Below are 22,024 nucleotides of genomic sequence, written 5' to 3' on the forward strand. Positions count from 1 at the left end.
CCTGATCTCGTCGAAGATATCCCGGCTTACTGCATGGAGGTTGGACTAGATGACCTTAAAAAGTCCCTTCCAACACAAACAATTCTCTTGGAAGCAGAAGACTAAATCTGTCCTTAAGGTTCACACTCAAGGGGTTCATATGCTCTTTCCCCTACATTAGTGGACTGTGTTTTCTGCTATTTATCAGAATGGCAGTCTAAAATCAGATGTTATTCATACAAGGCTTGCATAAGAAGCTCTTCTGGAAGCATTCAGGAAGCAAAATACAATGCAAAAATATACTATGCATACAAACGTACTTCTACTCCTTGAAGGACAAGCACTGTCAGATTGACATCAATAAAACTCCAGAAGTATATGCTATAATAAACTTCCAAAACCAAAGAATGTGAGCTTTCAAATGTGACTTCACTGTAACAGGAAAAGTTTTTTAAGAACTCAAACATTCCATCAAGAAAGACACAGCATTTAAAAACACTATTTATTTCAGGAGAAAAGAACAGCAAAAATGCTGGTTATGAATATAAATACCCTACTGTGCGAAGGGGGATGCTTTCAGAAAAAAGATTGGAATTGATAAATTCATGAGGGAGGTGTATGCAAACTTGGTCCCATACAACAAATAATTATAAACAAGTTACATAAGACAGCACATTCTATGAAAAGATAATAATTGAGGAGAGAGTACATTAGCAACTTACACTTAGACGGGCAAGCTGAATAGCAGAAAATCCTCTCTCACCATTGACTATGGGAACCAGTCTATTATACAAAGCCTATGAAAAACATACAAGCAGCTAATGAAATAAAAAAGTTACGACTAGGAAATATTTAAATAAAAAGCTAATGCTTTTGTTTTATTTAGACTAATTCCAGTAAAAATTTCCCACCTACATAAATGGTAGAATTCTGGATAACCATTTAATAAACAATTCTGAAAAGCTGGTAGGCTTTTGAGTAATGCTTATGATTTAACAGTCTAAATTCAGTTACCAAAATGACTGTGTTTCTATGTTTCACAAAAAAAATGGATTATTTTTAAAATTGAGAATGGCATGTAGATATTAGAAAATAATTCTCACCTTATCAGACTGAGTATTCTCATGCAAGATCCTAGCATCAATAGCAGCGGCCAGCAAATTATTTGCAGCAGTTATAGCATGAATATCTCCAGTCAAATGAAGATTGAACTGAAAGGTGAAAATAAGAACAAAATCTTTTTATAAGAAATCGCTTAGTTCGATTTATTAATCTCAGCTAGAATAACAGAAATAATCACTATCATCTCCTTGAGTTTGCAGCACAGATTAGTCACCTATCAGGACAAATCAAATATTACCAGGCTGAAAATACACCGAGCTATATGAAGAACTTGTTTTCACCTGAGTACGTGGTAAACTACACTCAGTTTAGCAAAAAAAAAAAAAAAAAAAAAGTCACAGACATCTTTATTCTTTACTAAATGACCCAAAAGCAAAAAGCCCAGGGCTCTGGTTGTACATCATTAACACTAAAACAGTTTAATGTCAGTATTTACTATGTGACCTGGATCTGGAGGTTTCTGCTGAACCTCCCAGACCAGGTTGTGTGTGCTGGCTGTGGGTGGGTATGCCAGCCTTCTGCTAGTCACAGAACAGTCCACAGGTGATCAGGCATGAACTTTGCTGAAACAAAGTTTGTCCAACAAAGCTTTGTGGAAAACTCCGAAATGAACAGATTAGATTAGGACTTGTGTTACGTAGGTACTGCATTTTTTACATATCTCTGACAGGAGGAGGCAGAAGGTCAGTTTTAATTGCGCTGGAGCATTGACTGTAGAGGGACATCAACAGTAACCACCACAAGCCCTTGACTGTGCTCACACTCGTGTGCAACAGGCAGTCAAACTGTAGCTAAGTGCTCTATATTAGGTTCTGCTTGGACCAGGAATGCACTTTCTAGGGGGTATCTTCAACAGTCTGAACCATTAAGTGGTTTTGATGAGGTCTACATTAGAGTCTTTTGGGGTGAAACCACTGTGCATTTCCTAACAAGCACTGTGAACATATGCATAAGCTTTGTTATACTATCCTTACACGCCCCTTTGCCCAGAGAACCTGCTTGCATTTTACACTGTGGAAAAAAAATACAAAACCCTACCATCAAACAGAGCATGCTGAAGCTACGCACGGCTAAGCCTGCTGAGGACAAAGGAGGAAGGGTAAGGAAGGTACCTAGCACCAATGGCAGCAGCCAACCAACAAGAAACACTACACACTGTCTACATCTCATCTCCACCCTTAACCCAACCTGCCCACAAACGTGCAGATCACCCAGCTTTAGCATCATGAATGCTGAGCCTGGCAAGGGTGGACACTTCAGTCAGAGTATCACTGTTATCACGGTGAGAGTATATTGAAAGCATGCACCCAGCCAGCTCCTTCAAAAGCTGGTACATAATTTTCAGAAGCCCCCAAAGACTAAAGATGATGCCATGTTAACAGAAATCCACATTTACTTGTGGGTAGAAGAAAACTGCAGATTAATTTAGAGGTAAGAAAACAACTATTTCACTTCGCCAGTGCCAGTGCCCTGGGGGCCCTCCCCTGATCCCCAGGTGTCCCTTCCCAGCCTTTCTGTATTACCCCACAGCCCAGGACCTCACATCAGTCCCCAGGGCCATCAGCCCCTGACCCAGCAATGCCACAGCAGGGCCAGTCTCCAGCTCCCTACAGCTCTGCCCTGCCTGGCAGCCACGGGCCACCTCAGACTTTCCATCCTTTCCAGAGGGACTAGGACTTGCCATCTCACCTCCTCCATAGGAATCACTTGAGCATATCCACCACCAGCTGCTCCACCTGCACGGGAAAACATATGATCACATCAGACTTACATCAGTTTTGGAAGGAAATGGACCACCCTTAAACACAGAAAGCGAAACATATAGTGTTGATGACATATTTCTTAACATTATGACTTCTGTTAGGGGACCAGTGATACACCCAAATGACCAAGACTTCCTTAGACCTTGCTCACTTGTTTCAGCAGAGAGTGAAAAGGCAATTTTTGAACTGAAAGGAAAGCCTACACGATGGCTGGCTCAGACTTTGGCTAGATAAGGGTTACCCTCTGCTCCTGCCCAGACATAATCATGCACATACAGCTGTTGATTGGAAAGACACAGCAGTCACAAGCAAGCACTGCTTTTGAACAAAACTTTCAGATCTCTGCCTGAGCACTCTTTCCCCACTGCCTCCCAGGGCACAGGCAAATGAGTTTGCTGTAGCCTACACACAAGTTGAGTGGAGGGATTAAAGCACTCACATGCACCAGTCTTGGCTGAGAAGCACCAAGCACCAGGAGACTTCCAGCTGAAATCAAACTTGCTAACTTAACCTTCAGCAAAGCAAAGTACAGCAGATGGGGAGTGCTTGCCCAGTTAGGCACCAATCTAAGCTAAGAAATGGCAAAAAAAAGAGAAGATTGCATTACTTCCTATCAGCATTGAAGACAGGCTTGAACTCTGGCTGGCTCTTACCTGGCCTCAGGCTCTTAAAGGGTTTCTAGGCAAAAAGGCAGCAGCCTATGATTAGGGGGACAACTCAAAAGAACAGAAAGAAGAGGTTCAGAACTAGCCAAACATATGATGCAGACACAGCTGAACCATACTCATAACTGCCAACTTCCTTAGCTTGGATATTTCAAATCAATACGGGTGCATTTAGGACTCTTTCTCAGAATTCAACAGTAACATTTAGAGACATCTTTAGAAAGTCTCCACGCAGAGGAGTGGCTGGAAGTGTGTGTACCACAAACAAAACTACTCCTGGCTAACGCTTTCCCATGCCTTTCAGTAAGGCTTTATCTGTCTTATCAGTACATGGTAAGTACATGAACATAGATATAAACCTTTCATGGGAAGATGTGTGCAAGAAACCTTTATCTATTAGTTATATACTTATCAAAAAATCCAATATGATGCCATTCAGACAATCCACTGAGTGAAGTAATTATGGAATTAAAAGCAGCAGTATTTCTTCTTAATCTGAAAAAGGTCACAGAATCTACAAAAAATATGTACCTTTAACTCCAAAAGTAGGTCCTTGAGAAGGTTGTCTCAGACAAGCAAAGGAATTAATGTTAAGGTGTGCAGTAAGCGCCTGAACGAGACCAATCGTGACTGTGCTTTTCCCCTCTCCTAAGGGCGTAGGGGTTATTCTAGCAAAACAAGAAAAAAGATTAATCAAATTCTTTTCTGATGTCAGCTTGGCTAAAGATACCAGAACTTACAGCTTTTTATTTCAATGAAGATATTTGCACAGCAAATTTCAATAAGATCACTTTTTCTCCACACGAATACAGCCACAATGTTAGCCCCTAGCTCAAGCTGGAATGCTAATATACATGTGTCTTCTATTTAAGCAATTTACTATGATAGCAGAAACAGAGAAGATTATTTTGGCAGAAGTTCTAAAAAGAATAGATTGAATTTAGCCATTCATATTACAGCACAAAAGTCTCACCAGTTTCATTAACAAACCATCCATCAAGACACTCTGAACACGTACTAACACTTTTCTGTAGTAATGCATGAGATGTTTTATTCCCACTGCTCAAACTGTGAATTAAATAGATTATTTTAAATTAAATAACCAACACTTTTGTTTGTAGAGCTCAACTATCCCTCTCCACATTCCACATCATCATAACCCTCAACAGTGACAGACCAACTGTTTCTTATACAGAACAGGACACAAAAGTCACTATATTAACTGATTATGATTTATTTTTATGATCTTCTACGACAAGGTGACCCACTTAATGGATGAGGGAAAGGCTGTGGACATAGTGTACCTGGACTTTAGTAAAGCCTTTGGCACCATTTCTCACAGCATTCTGCTCGAGGAACTGGCTACCACTGGCCTGGAAAAGCGCACCCTCTGCTGGGTAAGAGACCGGCTGGATGGCCAGGCCCAAAGAGTCATAGTAAATGGAGTTAAATCCAGTTGGAGACCAGTCACAAGTGGTGTTCCCCAGGTCCAGTTCTGTTCAGTATCTTAATCAATGATCTGGATGAGAGGATTGAATATACCCTTAGCAAGTCTGTGGATGACACTAAGCTGGGCAGAAGTGTCAATCTGCTGGAGGGTAGGGAGGATCTACAGAGGGATCTGAACAGGCTGGATTGATGGGCTGAGACCAACAGGGTGGGGTTCAACAAGGCCAAGTGCCAAGTCCTGCCCTTGGGACCCAAAAGCCCTATGCAGCGCTACAGGCCTGGGGAAGAGTGGCAAGAAAGCTGCCTGGCAGAGAAGGACCTGGGGGTGTTAGTTGACAGCCGGCTGAACGTGAGCCAGTAGTGTGCCCAGGTCACCAAGAAAACCAGTTGTAACTTGGCTTGTATCAGAAACAGCATGGCCAGAAGGACCAGGGAAGTGACAGAGCCCCTGGCCTCAGATACTGTGTTCAGTTTTGGGCCCCTCACTACAAAAAAGACATTGAGTTACTGGAGCGCATCCAGATAAAGGCAATGAAGCTCGTGAAAGGGATGGAGAGCAAGAGTTACGAGAGACAGCTGAGGGAACTAGGGTTGTTTAGCCTAGAGAAAAGGAGGCTGAGGGGAGACATTATCACTGTCTAAAACTACCTGGAACAAGGTCGCAGCAAGGTAGGTGTCCATCTCTTCTCCCACATGACAGTCTATGAGTGGAAATGACTTCAAGTTGCACCAGAGAAAATTCAGACTAGACATTAGGAAAAATTTCTTCACTGAAAGAGTTATCAGGCACTGGAACAGGCTGCCCAGGGAGACGGTTGAGTCACCATCCCTCGAGGTATATAAAAGACGGGCAGATGAAGTGCTGAGGGAGCTGGTTTACTAGTAGATGGGTATGGTTGGACTCGATGATCTCAAAGATCTTTTCCAAACAAATGATTCTACGATTTTACACATATGTTTTGTAATATTTTTGCAGATTCAGGGGTGATGAGAGACAATTATAACCACAGTCCGATCTCACATACAAAAGCTTAAAAATCTCATGCTGCAACACCCATATCTAGACCAAAATTGAACCAGGACAGAATTTAAAAAAAACATCCAATCTCGAATCAGAGACTCTATCCTCCACTCAAAGATTCTATTCTTATCCTCTTAATGAAGGGACAATGATGGCTGATTTTGCAAGCAGAAAACTCCCCCAGCTTTCTGTGGATGAGAGACACCTCAGATATCCTCCCTGCTTTCATGGTGAGCACATTTGATTAAGATCCATGTTAAAAGTAGGGGGGATGTTGAGGGTTTTTTTTTCCTTTTATTTTTCTTCCTTAAAGTATGAACATATCTCAGGTCTCTAAAATGCTTACAGATGATTCATTTGAGACACAGCATTTCTCCTTCTGACTGGCAAAAGGAGAAAGCCACAGTCACAGAATCACAGAATCACAGAATAACCAGGTTGGAAGAGACCCACCGGATCACCGAGTCCAACCGTTCCTACCAAACACTAAACCATATCCCTCAGCACCTCGTCCACCCGTGCCTTAAACACCTCCAGGGAAGGTGACTCAACCACCTCCCTGGGCAGCCTGTTCCAGTGCCCAATGACCCTTTCTGTAAAGAATTTTTTCCTAACGTCTAGCCTAAACCTCCCCTGTCGGAGCTTGAGGCCATTCCCTCTTGTCCTGTCCCCTGTCACTTGGGAGAAGAGGCCAGCACCCTCCTCTCTACAACCTCCTTTCAGGTAGTTGTAGAGAGCAATGAGGTCTCCCCTCAGCCTCCTCTTCTCCAGGCTAAACAACCCCAGCTCTCTCAGCCGCTCCTCATAAGGCCTGTTCTCCAGCCCTTTCACCAGCTTTGTTGCTCTTCTCTGGACTCTCTCCAGAGCCTCAACATCCTTCTTGTGGTGAGGGGCCCAGAACTGAACACAGTATTCGAGGAGCGGTCTCACCAGTGCCGAGTACAGAGGGAGGATAACCTCCCTGGACCTGCTGGTCACGCCGTTTCTGATACAAGCCAAGATGCCATTGGCCTTCTTGGCCACCTGGGCACACTGCTGGCTCATATTCAGTCGGCTGTCAACCAACACCCCCAGGTCCCTCTCCTCCAGGCAGCTTTCTAGACAGACTTCTCCCAGTCTGTAGCACTGCATAGGGTTGTTGTGCCCCTAGTGCAGGACCCGGCATTTGGCCTTGTTAAACCTCATGCCATTGGACTCTGCCCAGCGGTCCAGCCTGTTCAGATCCCTTTGCAGAGCCTCCCGACCCTCCAGCAGATCAACACTTCCACCCAGCTTAGTGTCGTCCGCAAACTTGCTAAGGGTGCATTCGATGCCTTCATCCAGGTCATTGATGAAGACATTGAACAGGGCTGGACCCAGCACTGAGCCCTGGGGAACCCCACTTGTCACTGGCCTCCAGCTGGATTTCACACCATTTCCCACCACTCTCTGGGCCCGGCCATCCAACCAGTTTTCCACCCAGGAGAGTGTGCGCCTGTCCAGCCCAGAGGCTGACAGTTTCTCAAGCAGAACGCTGTGAGAAACTGTGTCAAAGGCTTTGCTGAAGTCCAGGAAGACCACATCCACAGCCTTTCCCTCATCCAGTAGCCGGGTCACTTTGTCATAGAAGGCAATCAGGTTAGTCTGGCAAGACCTGCCTTTTGTGAACCCATGTTGACTGGGCCTGATCACCCGGTTCTCTTGCATGTGCTTCATGATAGCACTCAAGATCACCTGTTCCATGACTTTCCCTGGCACTGAGGTCAGACTGACAGGCCTGTAGTTTCCTGGGTCCTCCCTGCGGCCCTTTTTGTAGATGGGCACAACATCAGCCAGCCTCCAGTCCAGTGGGACTTCCCCAGTCTTCCAGGACTGTTGGAAGATGATGGAAAGGGGTTTGGCCAGCACATCCGCCAGCTCCTTCAGTACCCTAGGGTGAATCCCGTCCGGCCCCATAGACTTGTGACTGTCCAGTCGGGCTAGCAAGTCTCTGACCACCTCCTCTTGGATCATGGGTGCCTCATTATGCTCCTCTAGCTCCTGGGTTTGTACACAGGCGGAACGACCCTCCTTACGACTAAAGACTGAGGCAAAGAAGGCATTAAGTACCTCAGCCTTTTCCTCATCCCCTGTTACTGTTGTCCCTTCTGTGTCCAACAGGGACTGTATGGTCTCCCTAGTCCGCCTTTTATTATTTATATATTTGTAGAAAGATTTTTTGTTATCTTTCACTGACTTGGACAATCCAATTTCTAGCTGAGCCTTAGCCCTTCTGATTTTTTCCCTACACAATCTCACTTCCCTCCTGTAGTCCACCCAAGAGGCCTGTCCCTTCTTCCAGAGGCCATAAACATTTCTTTTCTTCTTGATATCCCTCAAGATCTCTCTATTCAACCAAGCTGGCTTTCTCCCCTGCCGGCTTTTTTTCCGGACCACGGGGATGGCTTTCTCCTGAGCTGCTAGGACCACCCCTTTGAAGAGCTCCCAGCCCTCCTGGGCTCCCTTGCCCTTGAGTACTGTCTCCCATGAGACTTCACCAACCAGCCTGCTGAAGAGATCAAAGTCTGCCCTCTGGAAATTTAATGTTACCGTCTTGCTAACCACCCTCTTCACTTCACCTAGAACAGAAAATTTTATAATCTCATGGTCGCTTAGTCCTAGGCGTCCACCTACCGCCACATCCCCTACAAGGCCTTCTCTGTTCACCAACAGGAGGTCCAGGAGGGCACCTTCCCTGGTTGGTTCATTCACCAACTGTGCAAGGAAGTTATCTCCCACGCACTCCAGGAACCTCCTAGACTGCTTCCTTTCTGCTGTGTTGTACACCCAGCAGATATCAGGCAGATTGAAGTCTCCCACCAGAATGAGAGGCATCGATCTAGAGATTGACCGCAGCTGTTTATAGAAGAGCTCATCAGCTGCTTCTCCTTGGTTGGGTGGTCTGTAACAGACTCCCATCACAAAATCTACCTTCTGGTGGGCTCCTCTGATTTTGACCCACAGGCACTCAACCTCCTCATCTCCACAATCCATCTCAGTGATGTCCAAGTCCTCCCTTACAAAGAGGGCTACCCCACCTCCTCTCCTACCCTTCCTGTCCCGCCTGAAAAGCTTATACCCCACCATAGCCGTACTCCAGTTATATGAGTCGTCCCACCACGTTTCCGTGATGGCAACGACATCATAGGCCCCTTGCCCTATGACAGCTTCCAGCTCTTCCTTCTTATTTCCCATGCTGCGTGCATTGGTGTAAATGCACTTCAGCTGAGCTGCCGAGCCTTCAGCCCTCCTAGAGGGAACAGGGTTCGTTCCCAACTGCCTGGTAACTGGAGTAGTTGACACCAGAGTGCCTGCATCTCCCTTAACAGCCCGAGGTGTGTTCTCCCTCACTTTTTGTGCGGTGAGGTACTGGTGGTCCTCGCCCGCGCACCCTCTCCCAATCACCAATTCCCCACATCCAGGCTCATTCCTGTCTAGCCTGGGCTCAACCCCCTCCCCCTTCACATCTAGTTTAAAGCTCGATTTATGAGCTTGGCTAGGTTTCTGGCAAGGGCTTTAGCCCCCCTAGGAGACCCATGTGTCCCGCCCTTAGCGAGAAAGCCTGGGGGTGCGTGAGCCCCCCCATGATCAAAAAAACCAAAGCCCCTCTCCTCGCACCAGGCTCGGAGCCAGGTATTAATCGAATTCTTCCTCCTGGCTTCCCCCTCCTCTCTATTTAGCATTTAGCAGTCTTTTTTCCACTCACACCACTCTCACACAAGTCCTACTTTTTAGTATAGTGTACCCATTCATATCCCTGCCTCCTTCACTACCTGTAGAGGAGTCCCTTAGCATTTAGTTAAGAACTATTGTTCATTTCCAAGGAAATGCAAGCATGCTTACACATCCTAGTCAAAGAGGAATCCTTATTTTGACCTCCTCAAAACTTGAGCTAAAACATCTAGCTCTGATTAGAAACACTTCCTTTCCCAACTAGTAAATTTTCCAAGATATTGCTATCCTCAGTTCACAATTCAAACAGCATCAGTAAAACTGTCAAATGCAAGGAGACATCTGTGCGGTCTCCTTCATATTCAGCTTAGTTCAGTTAGATCACTGATTGATAAAAGCTCTTCTTTGTCCCACAAAATGTAAACACATGAAAAACATTAACTTGTCACAAATCTGTCTTTCACATTATCATACAACCCTGATTTTTTTGGCAAAAAAAAGAAACCTTTGCTAAATGTCTAGAAAAATTTGGGCAACAGGAGGCAAGCTGCATTAACAATTTCTACACTGTTCTAGGAAATAATTTTCCTATTCAGAAAAGAAATGTTTTAACTTCCGGTGAAATCAATGGGATTTAGTACAAGACAAGAGAACTAAGACTCATTGGAACTGTATTTTGTTAACATTTGAACAACTCTTACACAACCATGAAGTACATGGGTTACTTAATTTGGGCATTTGTTTTTAGTCCTTTTTTCCCCATGTGTATATATATAAAAACGCTTTTATAACATCATGTTTGCCAACCATTGGATTCTAAAGCACCATCAGTAACCTACTATCCAGACAATTCAATCATCCTGCTTTCCTAGAACCAGACTCCCTTGACTTATAAAAGGGAATTCACAGATTTTTAGCCAAACATAGAATCATAGAGCCAACAAAAGGTGGGAGATACAAAGCATATCCTGAGAAAAATCTATTTTATCTACTCTCAAAAGCAGTTTTGGTCCCTGTTATATTTTTATCCATACTATGCCTTCCTGTTTCCTTCTGATCTACTGTAGAAGCATAGAATGTTACTTCATTTCTTTCACTTTTATGTTTGCAGGTCTTAGAAGAATGGATACTTTGCAATCTTTACATTGTCAGGCCAGTAAATCCTCCCAGTTTTACTGTTGCTACAATAATAGCTTCCATTTTTCCCACTCCTATTTCTGGTGGACAGTATGTCCCAGGATCCATACTCCTGTACAAAGATGCTTCCTTCAAAGCACCACAGCCAAATTAACTCTCTTTCACTATCAGTTCCACCCTCCTGACTATTGTTCTCACGTTGGTTGTCCCAAACCAAATCAAAACATTTTTAGCATGGTTTCTCCTTGTCCCTTGTTCTCTTACTGTCTCATTGACTTTTGTGTATTGCCCTAATCTCATTTACTTGACCCTCTGATTCCTGTGTACTATAGCCAGATTTAAAGAATACCCGAGTCATCTTGAGATACTACTGCACTCATTCAAAGATTTAACAAGACGATAACTCTTCAACCTATTAATTAAAATTAAAAAACCACAAAACAAAACAAAAAACCCCACCAAAAAGCCAACTATTCTGCTATGAAAAAGACACCCAGAACTCTTTACTGGAAGTTACCAGTACAGGACTTCCCACAAACCCCCAAAACTCAGTGCACACAACGGCTGCACTGCTAACAGAACAATCTGTACTTGCAGTGCTTCCTGTTGGTGGCTACATCTATTTTCAAACATCAGACACACGAAGTTCACATCTGAGATAGTTCAGAGACATCATCATCAAGTTGTTTACTGAAGCGTAGCTCAAAACATGGTGCAACACTGACCTGGCATGCATAGCAGTTTAGAGCCTTCACAACTCTTACAAAACAAGCAAAATCAAAGATGCAGCCTACTATTCAGTAAAGGAAAGGAAATTGGAATTGACAAATGCATAACCAGAAGGCATGTCAGTAGTTGCATGAAGAACAGTATCTACTTGTCCCAGCAGATACACAAAATCAATCACTGCATTACTAAAATGCTCTGGTAACCTGGCAGGCCTATTCTAAAAAGAAACCTTAAGAGCTAAACAATTATTTAATAGTTTCAATAGTTACCAGCATCTCAATTTTAAATATTAGTTAAAAAAATGTGCCAAACAAAATGTAAGTATCTTTCCTTTTGTACCTGGCCTACTTTGATCAGTTTTTATAAGTAAAATAATCCACATAAGTTGTTTTGTGGACACTGAGATGTTTTTGCTGGCTACGCTACTGAGCCTACACTCTTGCAACTTAGGTCAGTCGCTCACATGAGTATAAAATTACAGCTCCTAATGGCTAACTTTAGCTCAACTGTGCAATGCTGTGTTTTGACATTATGCAAATCTAGAAAAAAGAATCCTTTAAAATACAGTAAATTTTAATGAACTTCAAGAGACTTTCATACCCATTTGCATTCTTCCAATTTCTTTAATATGTTTTCAATCTAAACACAGAAACCCCACAATCATTTTCCTCCTTAAAACTTCTTTGCCACCTACCAAGCAGTCACCAGTTCCTTGGCACAGTAAGTTTTCCATAACATTGGAAAGCCTTCTCTCTTTATGTATATCAAAACAAAGATAAGAATATGCAGACTTTTTGTTTGTTTGTTATACACCATATTAGTTTACAGTGGAGCTGTTTCTGTGGGAAAGCTACATGAGGTCTCTCAAAGAGAAAATAAACAAACAGTGAGAGGATACACTGCACCAGCTGTAACCTCCTCACAGCTACCCCAGCCGCTGTGACTCCTGCAAGAACTTTACTGGATATGTGACAATTTTCTTATTTCAAATTTCCTATCTTCAAATCATCAGTGTCAGCAATTTTAAGGACTTTAATGAGTTCATCACTCCCATGATCCACATGGAAACCTGCAAAGCCTAGCTATGGAGGGCATGGGCAACCTAGTTCCCATAAATGGCAGCCTCACCAACATACATCTCCCATACAGTGGTGAGACATTTATTTCTGAGCACAGAAGTGTTGCTGTGACATCATCAAGATAAGATTATGTCAACACTGCAGTGGCAACCTCAAAATAGGACTGGAGCTTCCAGATACAAAAGCACAGTGATCACTGTGAAGCTAAAATGACTGAAGAAAGCAAGGAACAGATTGAGGAATTCACAACTACAAACTCTCAAAAGCCAGTGAAGGCCCATTCAAGGCAATCCCAAGCAACAGCTGTGCAGTAACATGGCAAATACATGACAAACTGTCTCAGTCATGATTTTGTTCTGGACTGTTAGACATTCTAGTGCATCAACACAGTGGTATTTTCACCACTTCTTCCCCCAAGTCTTTTTATGTCTACCATTTTTCTTTTCTTTTTAGCACCCTGTGGCCCAAGAAATACAGTGAACAGAAATATTAGCCGTATGCACACATTACAGGTAAAATACAATTCCAAATCTGAAAAATCTGTCCCCAAGAAATTTTCCATCACACAACTCCTGCAAGCATTAAGTTGATATTGATTTCCACCCACTTTCATCTTACCAAAAAGGTAGTTCATAACAGAACGATTAATGTAAGGTGAAAAGCACTGATTTTAAGCTTTGAAGCATTAAAAACCCAACATACTTCTTACTAAAAGCAAGATTATGTTTCATAATTTTTCCACACTCTGTTATTCCTCAGCTTGCACTTTTGAAGTGAACAAGTTTCCAGAATTAACTGCTAAAAGTCACAGCACTGAAACATTTAAAAACAAAACGCTGGGGCACAGAGAGTCTGTAGAAATATTTAGATGTTGTTTCATATTGTGTTTTTTAATATGGTATCTACATGCCTGAACACATGATTAAGTTACCCTGGGCACTAAACTTAGCTATTAGGTCATGGCACAAGCTTTGTTCATTTGCATGCTCTCAGCTTGCAGTGAGGCAGAATGGGAGGCAGTTTGAGTTAACATATCCTGCACCATAATTTTTCTACAACACACTAGAAGCTTGTAGACAGGGAGTTGATGCCCAAGAGCTAATTATTCCATGATAGCTCGTGTCTCTGACCCCAAGATGTCTTAAAATGAGCCCGACAACAAGTCACACAAACACAAAAAAAGTGAGAATGAAAAAAAGTGATGAGAATGCTCTCCATACAGAAGAAAATGGAAGTTATGAATAAATTAAGACTTCATCCTATTTTTGGGTGACATGATCTGTTAATCAAACTATAATTTCTCAGCATATAAAATATGTATTGGGTGAGGCATTTAAGGCATAGTTGTGCGCATCCAGAAAGTACAAAGAAGACTTGTCGGTTAGTAGCGACTTTTTTAAAAGTCATAAATACAGCTATACTTAAGTGATAAAAGGGTACATTTGGTTGCATTTTGCCATTCAGAACAATAAGATTGGGCTCTAGCATATCAGGAATAAAATCTAACACCTCATAAAACATTTAAAGCTGACCATGGAGTTACAGGCACAAATGTCACTGGCTGCATCACAGATGGACGTTAGAGATTTTGCAGCCTGCTGGAAACACACAATTTTCACTCCCTTCACATATGAAGTTTACCTCATACATAATAAATATTTCCATCAGACCAAATTCTCTGAAGTATAAGCATGTATCTGAAATGTTTCCTCTGAAGCACTGAAAAGTTGTTGAGGAACTGCATTGCATCATCCTAAAAGAATTTCTAAACATGTTTGGTTATTGTGAACAAACATAATCACCCAAACTTTAGGTTTTGGTTGACCTTGCCTTGGTAGGGAGAGAATGAAGAAGGAAACCAAGGATACTATTTCATTCCTGATTTCCACACTTGAGTGTGAGCATTTGCCCACCAAGTGCAGTTCCCCATTTTTCTTAAAATCATTGTCTGCTACAGACATTTCAGCAAATGAGAACAGCTGAGAACATATAAACACAAGTTTATATATATATATACACATACACATATATGCTTTATATATACAATATATCAGAGTTAAACTTTGAACTCTCTCAGAAGAGAATCTTCCCATTACTGTCGCGACCTTGTTCAAGCACCCCTTGTGTAGCAGATCTGGCTTTGTACTCAGAGGAGTTACAAATAACAGCATACTGCATGATTAAGTTTTGTAGACACCAAACCCAGCCACTTGTTTGTGAAACGCAGTTCAGTCTTTAAACATGTTATATAAATTTAGAGAAGATACACTTTTCTATTTGTTGCTAGCTTTTCATCTTGCTAGTCAAAACTTCCCCAGTCCTTCCACATGTATATAAACACTGTCTGGGTCAACAAACCAGCATTCAGACAATTGCTTGAGATACCTTCCTTGAAGAAGGGAGCTAGAGCAGCATGAAGAAATATTAAGCACTGATGCATACAATCTAACACAGCTAAAATCCACCTGAATGGGGCTTTGCATCAGGCTATCTTCCACCTCTAGGTATTTTCAAATAATCTCTGCTTCCCATAGACTCTGCTGCTAGAGAATGTGAGACTGAAAGTATGTGGTGGCAACTTCCCTCAAACTCAGCCAAATGCTGAATCTGCTTTTCTTTCTCCAACTCGGCAAAATATTAAATAAAATCCTACTGATGGAAACAAGGCTCAATCAGTCATTATTCCCTTCTCTTAAACAACTGCTTCAATGTCCTACAGGAACATCTTTATACAGTGCAGTTCTATCACATAGCTTTGAAGACAGCTTAATAATTTGCCTGCCTCAGCTTTGTAACATCAGGTCTCTCAGTCTACTTCAGGTAGTGCCAGAAATCTAGGCTGTCTCCACAAGAAGGCAAACAATTTGCAAAAGACTACTGCAACTGAGGAGCTGGTAGATCAAGGCAGTTAAGAACAACTTTCTGCTTCTGATCAGCCTAAAGCTATGTTTTAAACCTGACTAGTTTTACTTACAAAGAAGCCATGGTATAGTTTAATTCAGAATATAAAGAATGCTTTGCAATTTAAATATTAATGAAAACCTTCACATGTTTTTTTGCAATTAGAAGTTTCCACGTAGCAAACCAGGTGAATGAAAAAAATGTTGAGTCACTGAAGGAGGAAAAACCCCACGGCTCTTCAGAAGAGAAGCACGTAATTCCTGCTGAGCATAGCATTTACTGTAATCGTGGGAACAGAGAGCAGGATAAGCCTGCCTGGAGACATGTCTACATTTCAGAGAAAAAACATGGCTTTTTCAACTTTGTAATCTGTTTTTCAATAAAAATAAGTATTTATTGTTAATATCAACAGATTAGCATGTAGCTTCTGTTAACATTTGCTTATAAACAGCCAGAATATACACAGACTTACATATTCAAGTTAGACATTTAAAATTCTGATAAAACAGTAAGAAAAACCACACCCGAACAGATAACATTTCAGAGGCTTAGAACAAATAACCTTTTATAAAGTACACTTTACTTCAGGACTAACAGTTTAGAAGAAAAGTTGTGTTCCTTCAAAAAAATTTCAAAACCTGCTTCTTTCAGAAGAGAGCAACATATAGCTGATAACATTCAAGATTCTCATTTGTGCAGTGTGTTAAAAAAATGTAAGCTGCATGTTTATATTAATATGAGTGGAAAAGGTGGACATTAACGACATTACTGTGCATTCTTACCCAGCAACTAGAACATATTTTCCATCTGGTTGATCCTTTAACCTTTCCAGCAGGGACAAACGTACTTTGGCTTTGGTTTGGCCATAGCTCTCAATTTCATCTGCAAGCAATCCTATCTCTTTGGCAAGTACATCAACAGCTTTTGGATTCTGTGCTCGGGAAATCTCAATATCACTGGAAAAGAAAACAAAGAGGAGCCAGGAGATTTCTCTCAGCTTAGGTGGTCGAGGACTGAGCACAAAACAACAGCAAATACTGCAACAATGGAGTTACTGTAATCAGTTTTTCAATTCTTTCATATTTTTTAACCAAACATAAATATTAACTAACATTGACTATAATATAAAAAAATCACATGCAGTGTTTGTTATAATTTGACAGAGTTCTCTTATTTAATCAGACTCCAAATATTACATAATGCTTTCATATCAAGCTAGAGACGTGTCTGCTGGATGCTCAGGCACGTCCCACTGGAATGGATGTTTCTGGTCTTGTTTTTCTTCTCCCTCCTCCTAGTAAATTTCAGCAATTGCACTTTACTAAAAAGCACATACATTCCTTGGCCAACAGTCACAAACACATCAGCTAAACCTAATGCTTGTGCATGTAGCACCTTTCATCAGAGGGTACTGCTAAGCATGCTAAGCCTCGCTACTCCTTCATGAGGGCACCAAAGGAAACAAGGCATTTGAAGGTCAATTCACCCACTTCTAAAAAAACACAGCTTCCTTGCAAATGGCCGCATAGCAGTTAGGTGCACAGGGCTCAGGCCAGAAGCCCAGCAAGCTTATAAACTATTTCCAACAATGACTGTGAACGGCAGCTGATGCAAGAGAACAAGCATGGAGCAGGCACACATCATAAAATTGCCTTAGAGGATGTAGTGGTAGGCTGAGAGACACTATTGTACCTGCAGTTCCTGACCTAGACCACCTAAGGTCTTCGGATTTAACACTCCTGCATGGATTTTTCATTTGTGAACTTGAACTAGCCACCCCATATGTCCACACAATTGTTTAGCGGCTGCAAGCTCCCATGGCAGTAAAGTCCAGGGCCCAATACACAAGATATGAGGAGTTGTCTCCTTTGGCTTTGAATTACTTACATCACCACAAAAGCAAGTTAAAAAATTACCAAGAGATTAATTACTTTCAGTCTAACCAACCTAATTCCTTCCTGCAGTTTCAGTTGATTACTATATTTTTAAGATAGAGTCTGGCAATGGCATCAAAGCTAACATTTCAAAGAGTCTGCAAGACTTCAAATATCCACAGATGACACAGAACTACTGCCAGACATCAGCTCTGTGCCTGGACTTTGGCTGTTCTGAATCCACCAGTAAATCATCAGTTTGTGCCCAGTTAATTGCTTGCAATCCTTTGAGGATATCCTGAACTAGGACCATTATTCAATTCCAGTTCTCAAGTATTCCACGTTTGTACCCTGCAGCAGCTAAGTGAAACCCAGAAATGATCCATCCGAACACTGACATAATCCAGTACTACAGGACAAGCAGCTACTCATTCACAGCACTCAATGATCTGGCTGTGGACCGTTTCATTGCATAGGCTAAACTGGAATCTGCTCTCTTTCAAAGACGTACTAAGTACATCCTCTTGCATAGAAGAATATACCTTTGGCTTTCTTATGCATTACTTCAAACACAACTATCCGTAAAAATGAATAGAGGATACAAGATAGATTGGCTCACAAACATTACACGACAAAGAACATTTTGTTTTCATTCAGAAGTCTCTTTATATAAACAACTTGAGTCCCATAAAAATATTGGCAAGTTGATGACAATGTGGTCCCTTAAAGATTTAAGCAAGAAAAGCAACTGATGTATTCAGCAAGGGGAAAAGGATGTAGACTAATATGACAAAGTTAATCTACCTTTTTTACTTCCTACTAAACATAACAGCCTCTTTACTAAAAGATTTTATTATTAAATAAAAATAATATTAATAAAGCTATTATTTTAAATCTGAGGCTAGACTACCAGGCCTCCCTGCAGCTATCTGAGTCCTTCTTATTTCCCTCTCTCTTGGGCAACAAACATATTCCTCTGAGAGTTCTGGAGAAAATGAGGCTTTTCCAATCCTGCAGGTACCATAACTGGCAAAAAGTGGAAGAGGCAAAACTGTTCAAAGCTGTATACTTGCAAATAAATTAAAAGATAAAAATTTATAGATGAGTAAAATACAAATATTTTTAAATGACAAGTAACGGTTTTTACTGGTAAAACCATTGCTTTTGTCTTTTTCCCTCAAGAACCTTCAAGGCAAATAGACTTTACACTACTTAGAAACTCTTTAATGACAGAGCGCATGTTGATACACACAAAGTGATAAAAGGCATAATTTCACAATGAATTGACATCTATACCTTAACTACTACTGGGGATAAATAACACATCTGAAATGTTTACATCTTATCTATTATTCCTGGTGAAAGTATTTTCTAAACCAAAGGAAATTAAAGATTTTTTTTTTTATAACTAGCATTAGAAGTCTACATTTGTAGCTGGCTCTTTTAGTTTGACAATATATTCTCTGTATCAGAAATACCAGAATTATCCAATAAGTTACGTTATTCAATACTGCTGGAAATATGCAACAGCAACTCTTCCGCATGAATGAGAATTGTTAAGCAAGAAGTCTACCATTGACTATGGTAAGTCATAATTTACAAACTAGAGAAAAGTTAAAAAGATGGGGGAAGGCTCTACATCTACAGAGCCTGTGTACAATAATTTTTACTTCCTATTTGTAAGAAAATTTTCCATTCCATTTCCAGTTTCTTTGGAAATACTTCAATTAAGACTCACGTCTCATAGAAATAACAAACCAGATGTTCTTCGTTTTAAGCAACTAAGCAACTTAAGCAACGTTCCCTCATTTTCAATGACAACTTTATCTGCTTCCACACAATGTGGTGTATTAATATAAGATTATATTCTATTCTTGGATACTTTCCATCTGATGAGTTATTTCACGTTTGAAAGAAAAAAAGACCTAAAAGATATAGAGTTATCAGATAAACGGGAGTCATATTACTGATTACATTGTTTGCCATTATGTATTAATTACGTAAATATTTATATACTAAGAACACAATGTCATAGGGAGCATTTGGAATACTATTTTTGAGAGTTTTTTCACTATCAAACTCACAACATCACATGTTTTAATCTACCTTTCAACAGTATTATTTAAGGAAAGATTTTTCAGGCTTTAATTCTAGAAATGTTACATATTGGCCCAGAAAAGCTTCAAACACTTCTTCCTCCTTATGCTATCAGGACAACAGAAAACTCATTCTTTTGGCATCTCTGTTTTAAGTTACAATTTCATCCATTCCCGTTAAACTGTTGTAAGCAACAGTGAAAACCAAATCAAAGTGCTTCGAAAACAAACCATTTCGTTACAGCTTTCTAAAAACAAAGCAGTGGGATCCCAAATTACAAAATCACAGAATAGCAGTGGTTGGAAACGACCTCTGGAGGTCCATCTGGTTCAACCCCGCTGCTCAAGCAGAGCCACCTAAAGAGGATGGCCCACGACCATGTCCAGGTGGCTTTTGAATATCTCCAAGGATGGAGACGCCATGGACTGCCTAGGCAACCTGTGCCAGTCAAGCTCACTGTGAAAAAGTGTTTCTTGATGTTTCTCATGTCCAGTTGGAGCCTCCTGTGCTTCAGTTTGCGCCCACTGCCTCTGGCCCTGTTACTAGGCAGCACTGGAGAGAGACAGGCTCCCTCCTCTTTGTACTCTTGCATTTATATACATTGTATTTATACACATTGATAAGATCCCCCCTGAGCCTTCTCTTCTCCAGGCTGAGTAACCCCATCTTTCCCAGCCTTTCCCCCTATGTGAGGTGCTCCAGTCCCTTCATAATCTGCAGGGCCCAAAAGCCTGTTTACAAATAAGCATATGGAAATTTCAAAGCTTTCTTATATGGCAGAACCTCACTTCAAACCACTGGCTCCTCTCTCTGTCACCCAAGAAAACCAACGCACAGCAAAGGCCTTGGGCTGCTCTACATGTCAGAGATGTCAGCAACTACACCAAGGTGACCTGAAATCCCTTTGGCCCAGACATAAGCCTTGGGAGGTGAATGACAGAATCTGATTGAAAAGATTCTGGCTACAAGAATAAATACACTTCCTGCTTTTCACATCTACACAGAAATTTAAAAGTCTAATGCAGAAGAAAGTACTTTTACTGAGGGAAGAAAATAAACACAAGATCAAATGCCATTGAAACCACTGGACTGTAACCAGATACATAAACGCTTCCCTACATTAGGTTTTAGCAATTAGGAACTTCTTGTACTTTGTATCCCTGTTGACGTTATAACAGGAAGGCTTTGCCTCCCTCCCTTAATGAAACATTCTAGTTTTAATTCTTGATTAAATAAAGCTTGGCTTCAATACACATCATAAAAGTAAAAATGGGTAAGAGATAGAAGGACACAGTCACTATGTGGCATGCAACAAAAAGGCACGACACGTATCCACCGAAGTAAATTAAAAATAATTAGACATGAACTATTTTTTTAGTTCACTGTCACATTTAACACTTGCCTACTCTTTTTTTTTTTTAATTAAAAAAATTAATTATTACCTGGGAACTGGGGAGAGAGGCTGTAGTTTCAAGCAGTGGAGGTCCCACTTCCTGTACTGCCGGGACTGGAACCATCGCTCCATGGTTTTTACCATGTTCTGTTTTTAAACAAGAAAACAGCACACACCAGCTGCATCACAAATGCTGAATGCTAATTTCACACAGTCTCATGAGTACATTGAAATGACATCTATGACAAAGGCTAACGAGAAAACAAACCTAAAAATCTTTCCATTTCACAGTTTTTGGATGAAAGTAAAACTAGCCACTGAACTATTACTATTTTGTTGTTTGTTCACATTCCAAAAAGAGACACGATCATTAACACATAAGAGGCACAGAAAAATCTCCAATCAGGCACTTGGAAATTTTATTCTGGTAAAATGGAGATAGGGTTGGGGTTTTTTCCCTCTTACATCTTAAAAATAATGGAAGACGTAAATTGATCACTGGCTGACTCATGCTGCTTCCACATAAAACAACAAATTTGTGGATCCTCTATCCATCATGCCACAAAAATGGGAGCAGATATAATTAATCTTCACTGTCTTACTGGAATAAACAACATTAGTCTACTGACATAAGTGCTTCTGCTGAGCTCTACTGTAATCATCAGAATTATGACATGTTTGATTTTTAATCTACCTTGTTCTAACTAAATGTAACTGGCACAACTCACCAACTGATTAAGAGTCGCTCTTAAAATGGAAGGCAGATAAGATGTTCAAAACAGTAAACCAAAACTTACTATCATATCTAACTACAGAAGCAATTTCTACAACTGGCAGAAAGAGCAACAAGTTTGCAATACTTAAAGTTACACAAACCTGCATTCGCATTGCTATTGCAAGAGAACCAATACCGTTTTCAGCAGCATGATTGTTTTGCTGATCGTTGCTGCGTTTATCTGTAAAATAAAAGCATTGCACTAATAAATCACAAAGGTTTTGTGAGTGGGAGCATGTGTATTTGAAAGCTATGTCCAAGCAAAAAATTTCTGAATGTTGACTTGAAATTTAACAATGCCACTGACAAAATAATAGGTAACTTCTTTAATATTTCAAACGAAATCACCC

At 41.0% G+C, this 22,024-nt stretch overlaps 1 protein-coding gene across 1 annotated transcript in view; it reads right to left on the reverse strand.

Annotated features, from left to right (window-relative positions):
- MTHFD1L (methylenetetrahydrofolate dehydrogenase (NADP+ dependent) 1 like) overlaps nucleotides 1-22,024 on the reverse strand; it is a 153,978-nt gene that overhangs the window by 110,146 nt on the left and 21,808 nt on the right. The window contains exons 9-15 of the mRNA XM_069852119.1: nucleotides 21,776-21,855; nucleotides 20,949-21,046; nucleotides 16,318-16,491; nucleotides 4,061-4,197; nucleotides 2,791-2,837; nucleotides 1,083-1,190; nucleotides 702-776 (exon numbers count right to left, since the gene is read on the reverse strand). Coding sequence (XP_069708220.1) covers nucleotides 702-776; nucleotides 1,083-1,190; nucleotides 2,791-2,837; nucleotides 4,061-4,197; nucleotides 16,318-16,491; nucleotides 20,949-21,046; nucleotides 21,776-21,855 — 719 coding nt within the window. The remainder of the gene's footprint in view (nucleotides 1-701; nucleotides 777-1,082; nucleotides 1,191-2,790; nucleotides 2,838-4,060; nucleotides 4,198-16,317; nucleotides 16,492-20,948; nucleotides 21,047-21,775; nucleotides 21,856-22,024) is intronic.

Source organism: Phaenicophaeus curvirostris, chromosome 2 (assembly GCF_032191515.1).
Source record: "Phaenicophaeus curvirostris isolate KB17595 chromosome 2, BPBGC_Pcur_1.0, whole genome shotgun sequence".
Lineage (NCBI taxonomy): Eukaryota > Metazoa > Chordata > Aves > Cuculiformes > Cuculidae > Phaenicophaeus > Phaenicophaeus curvirostris.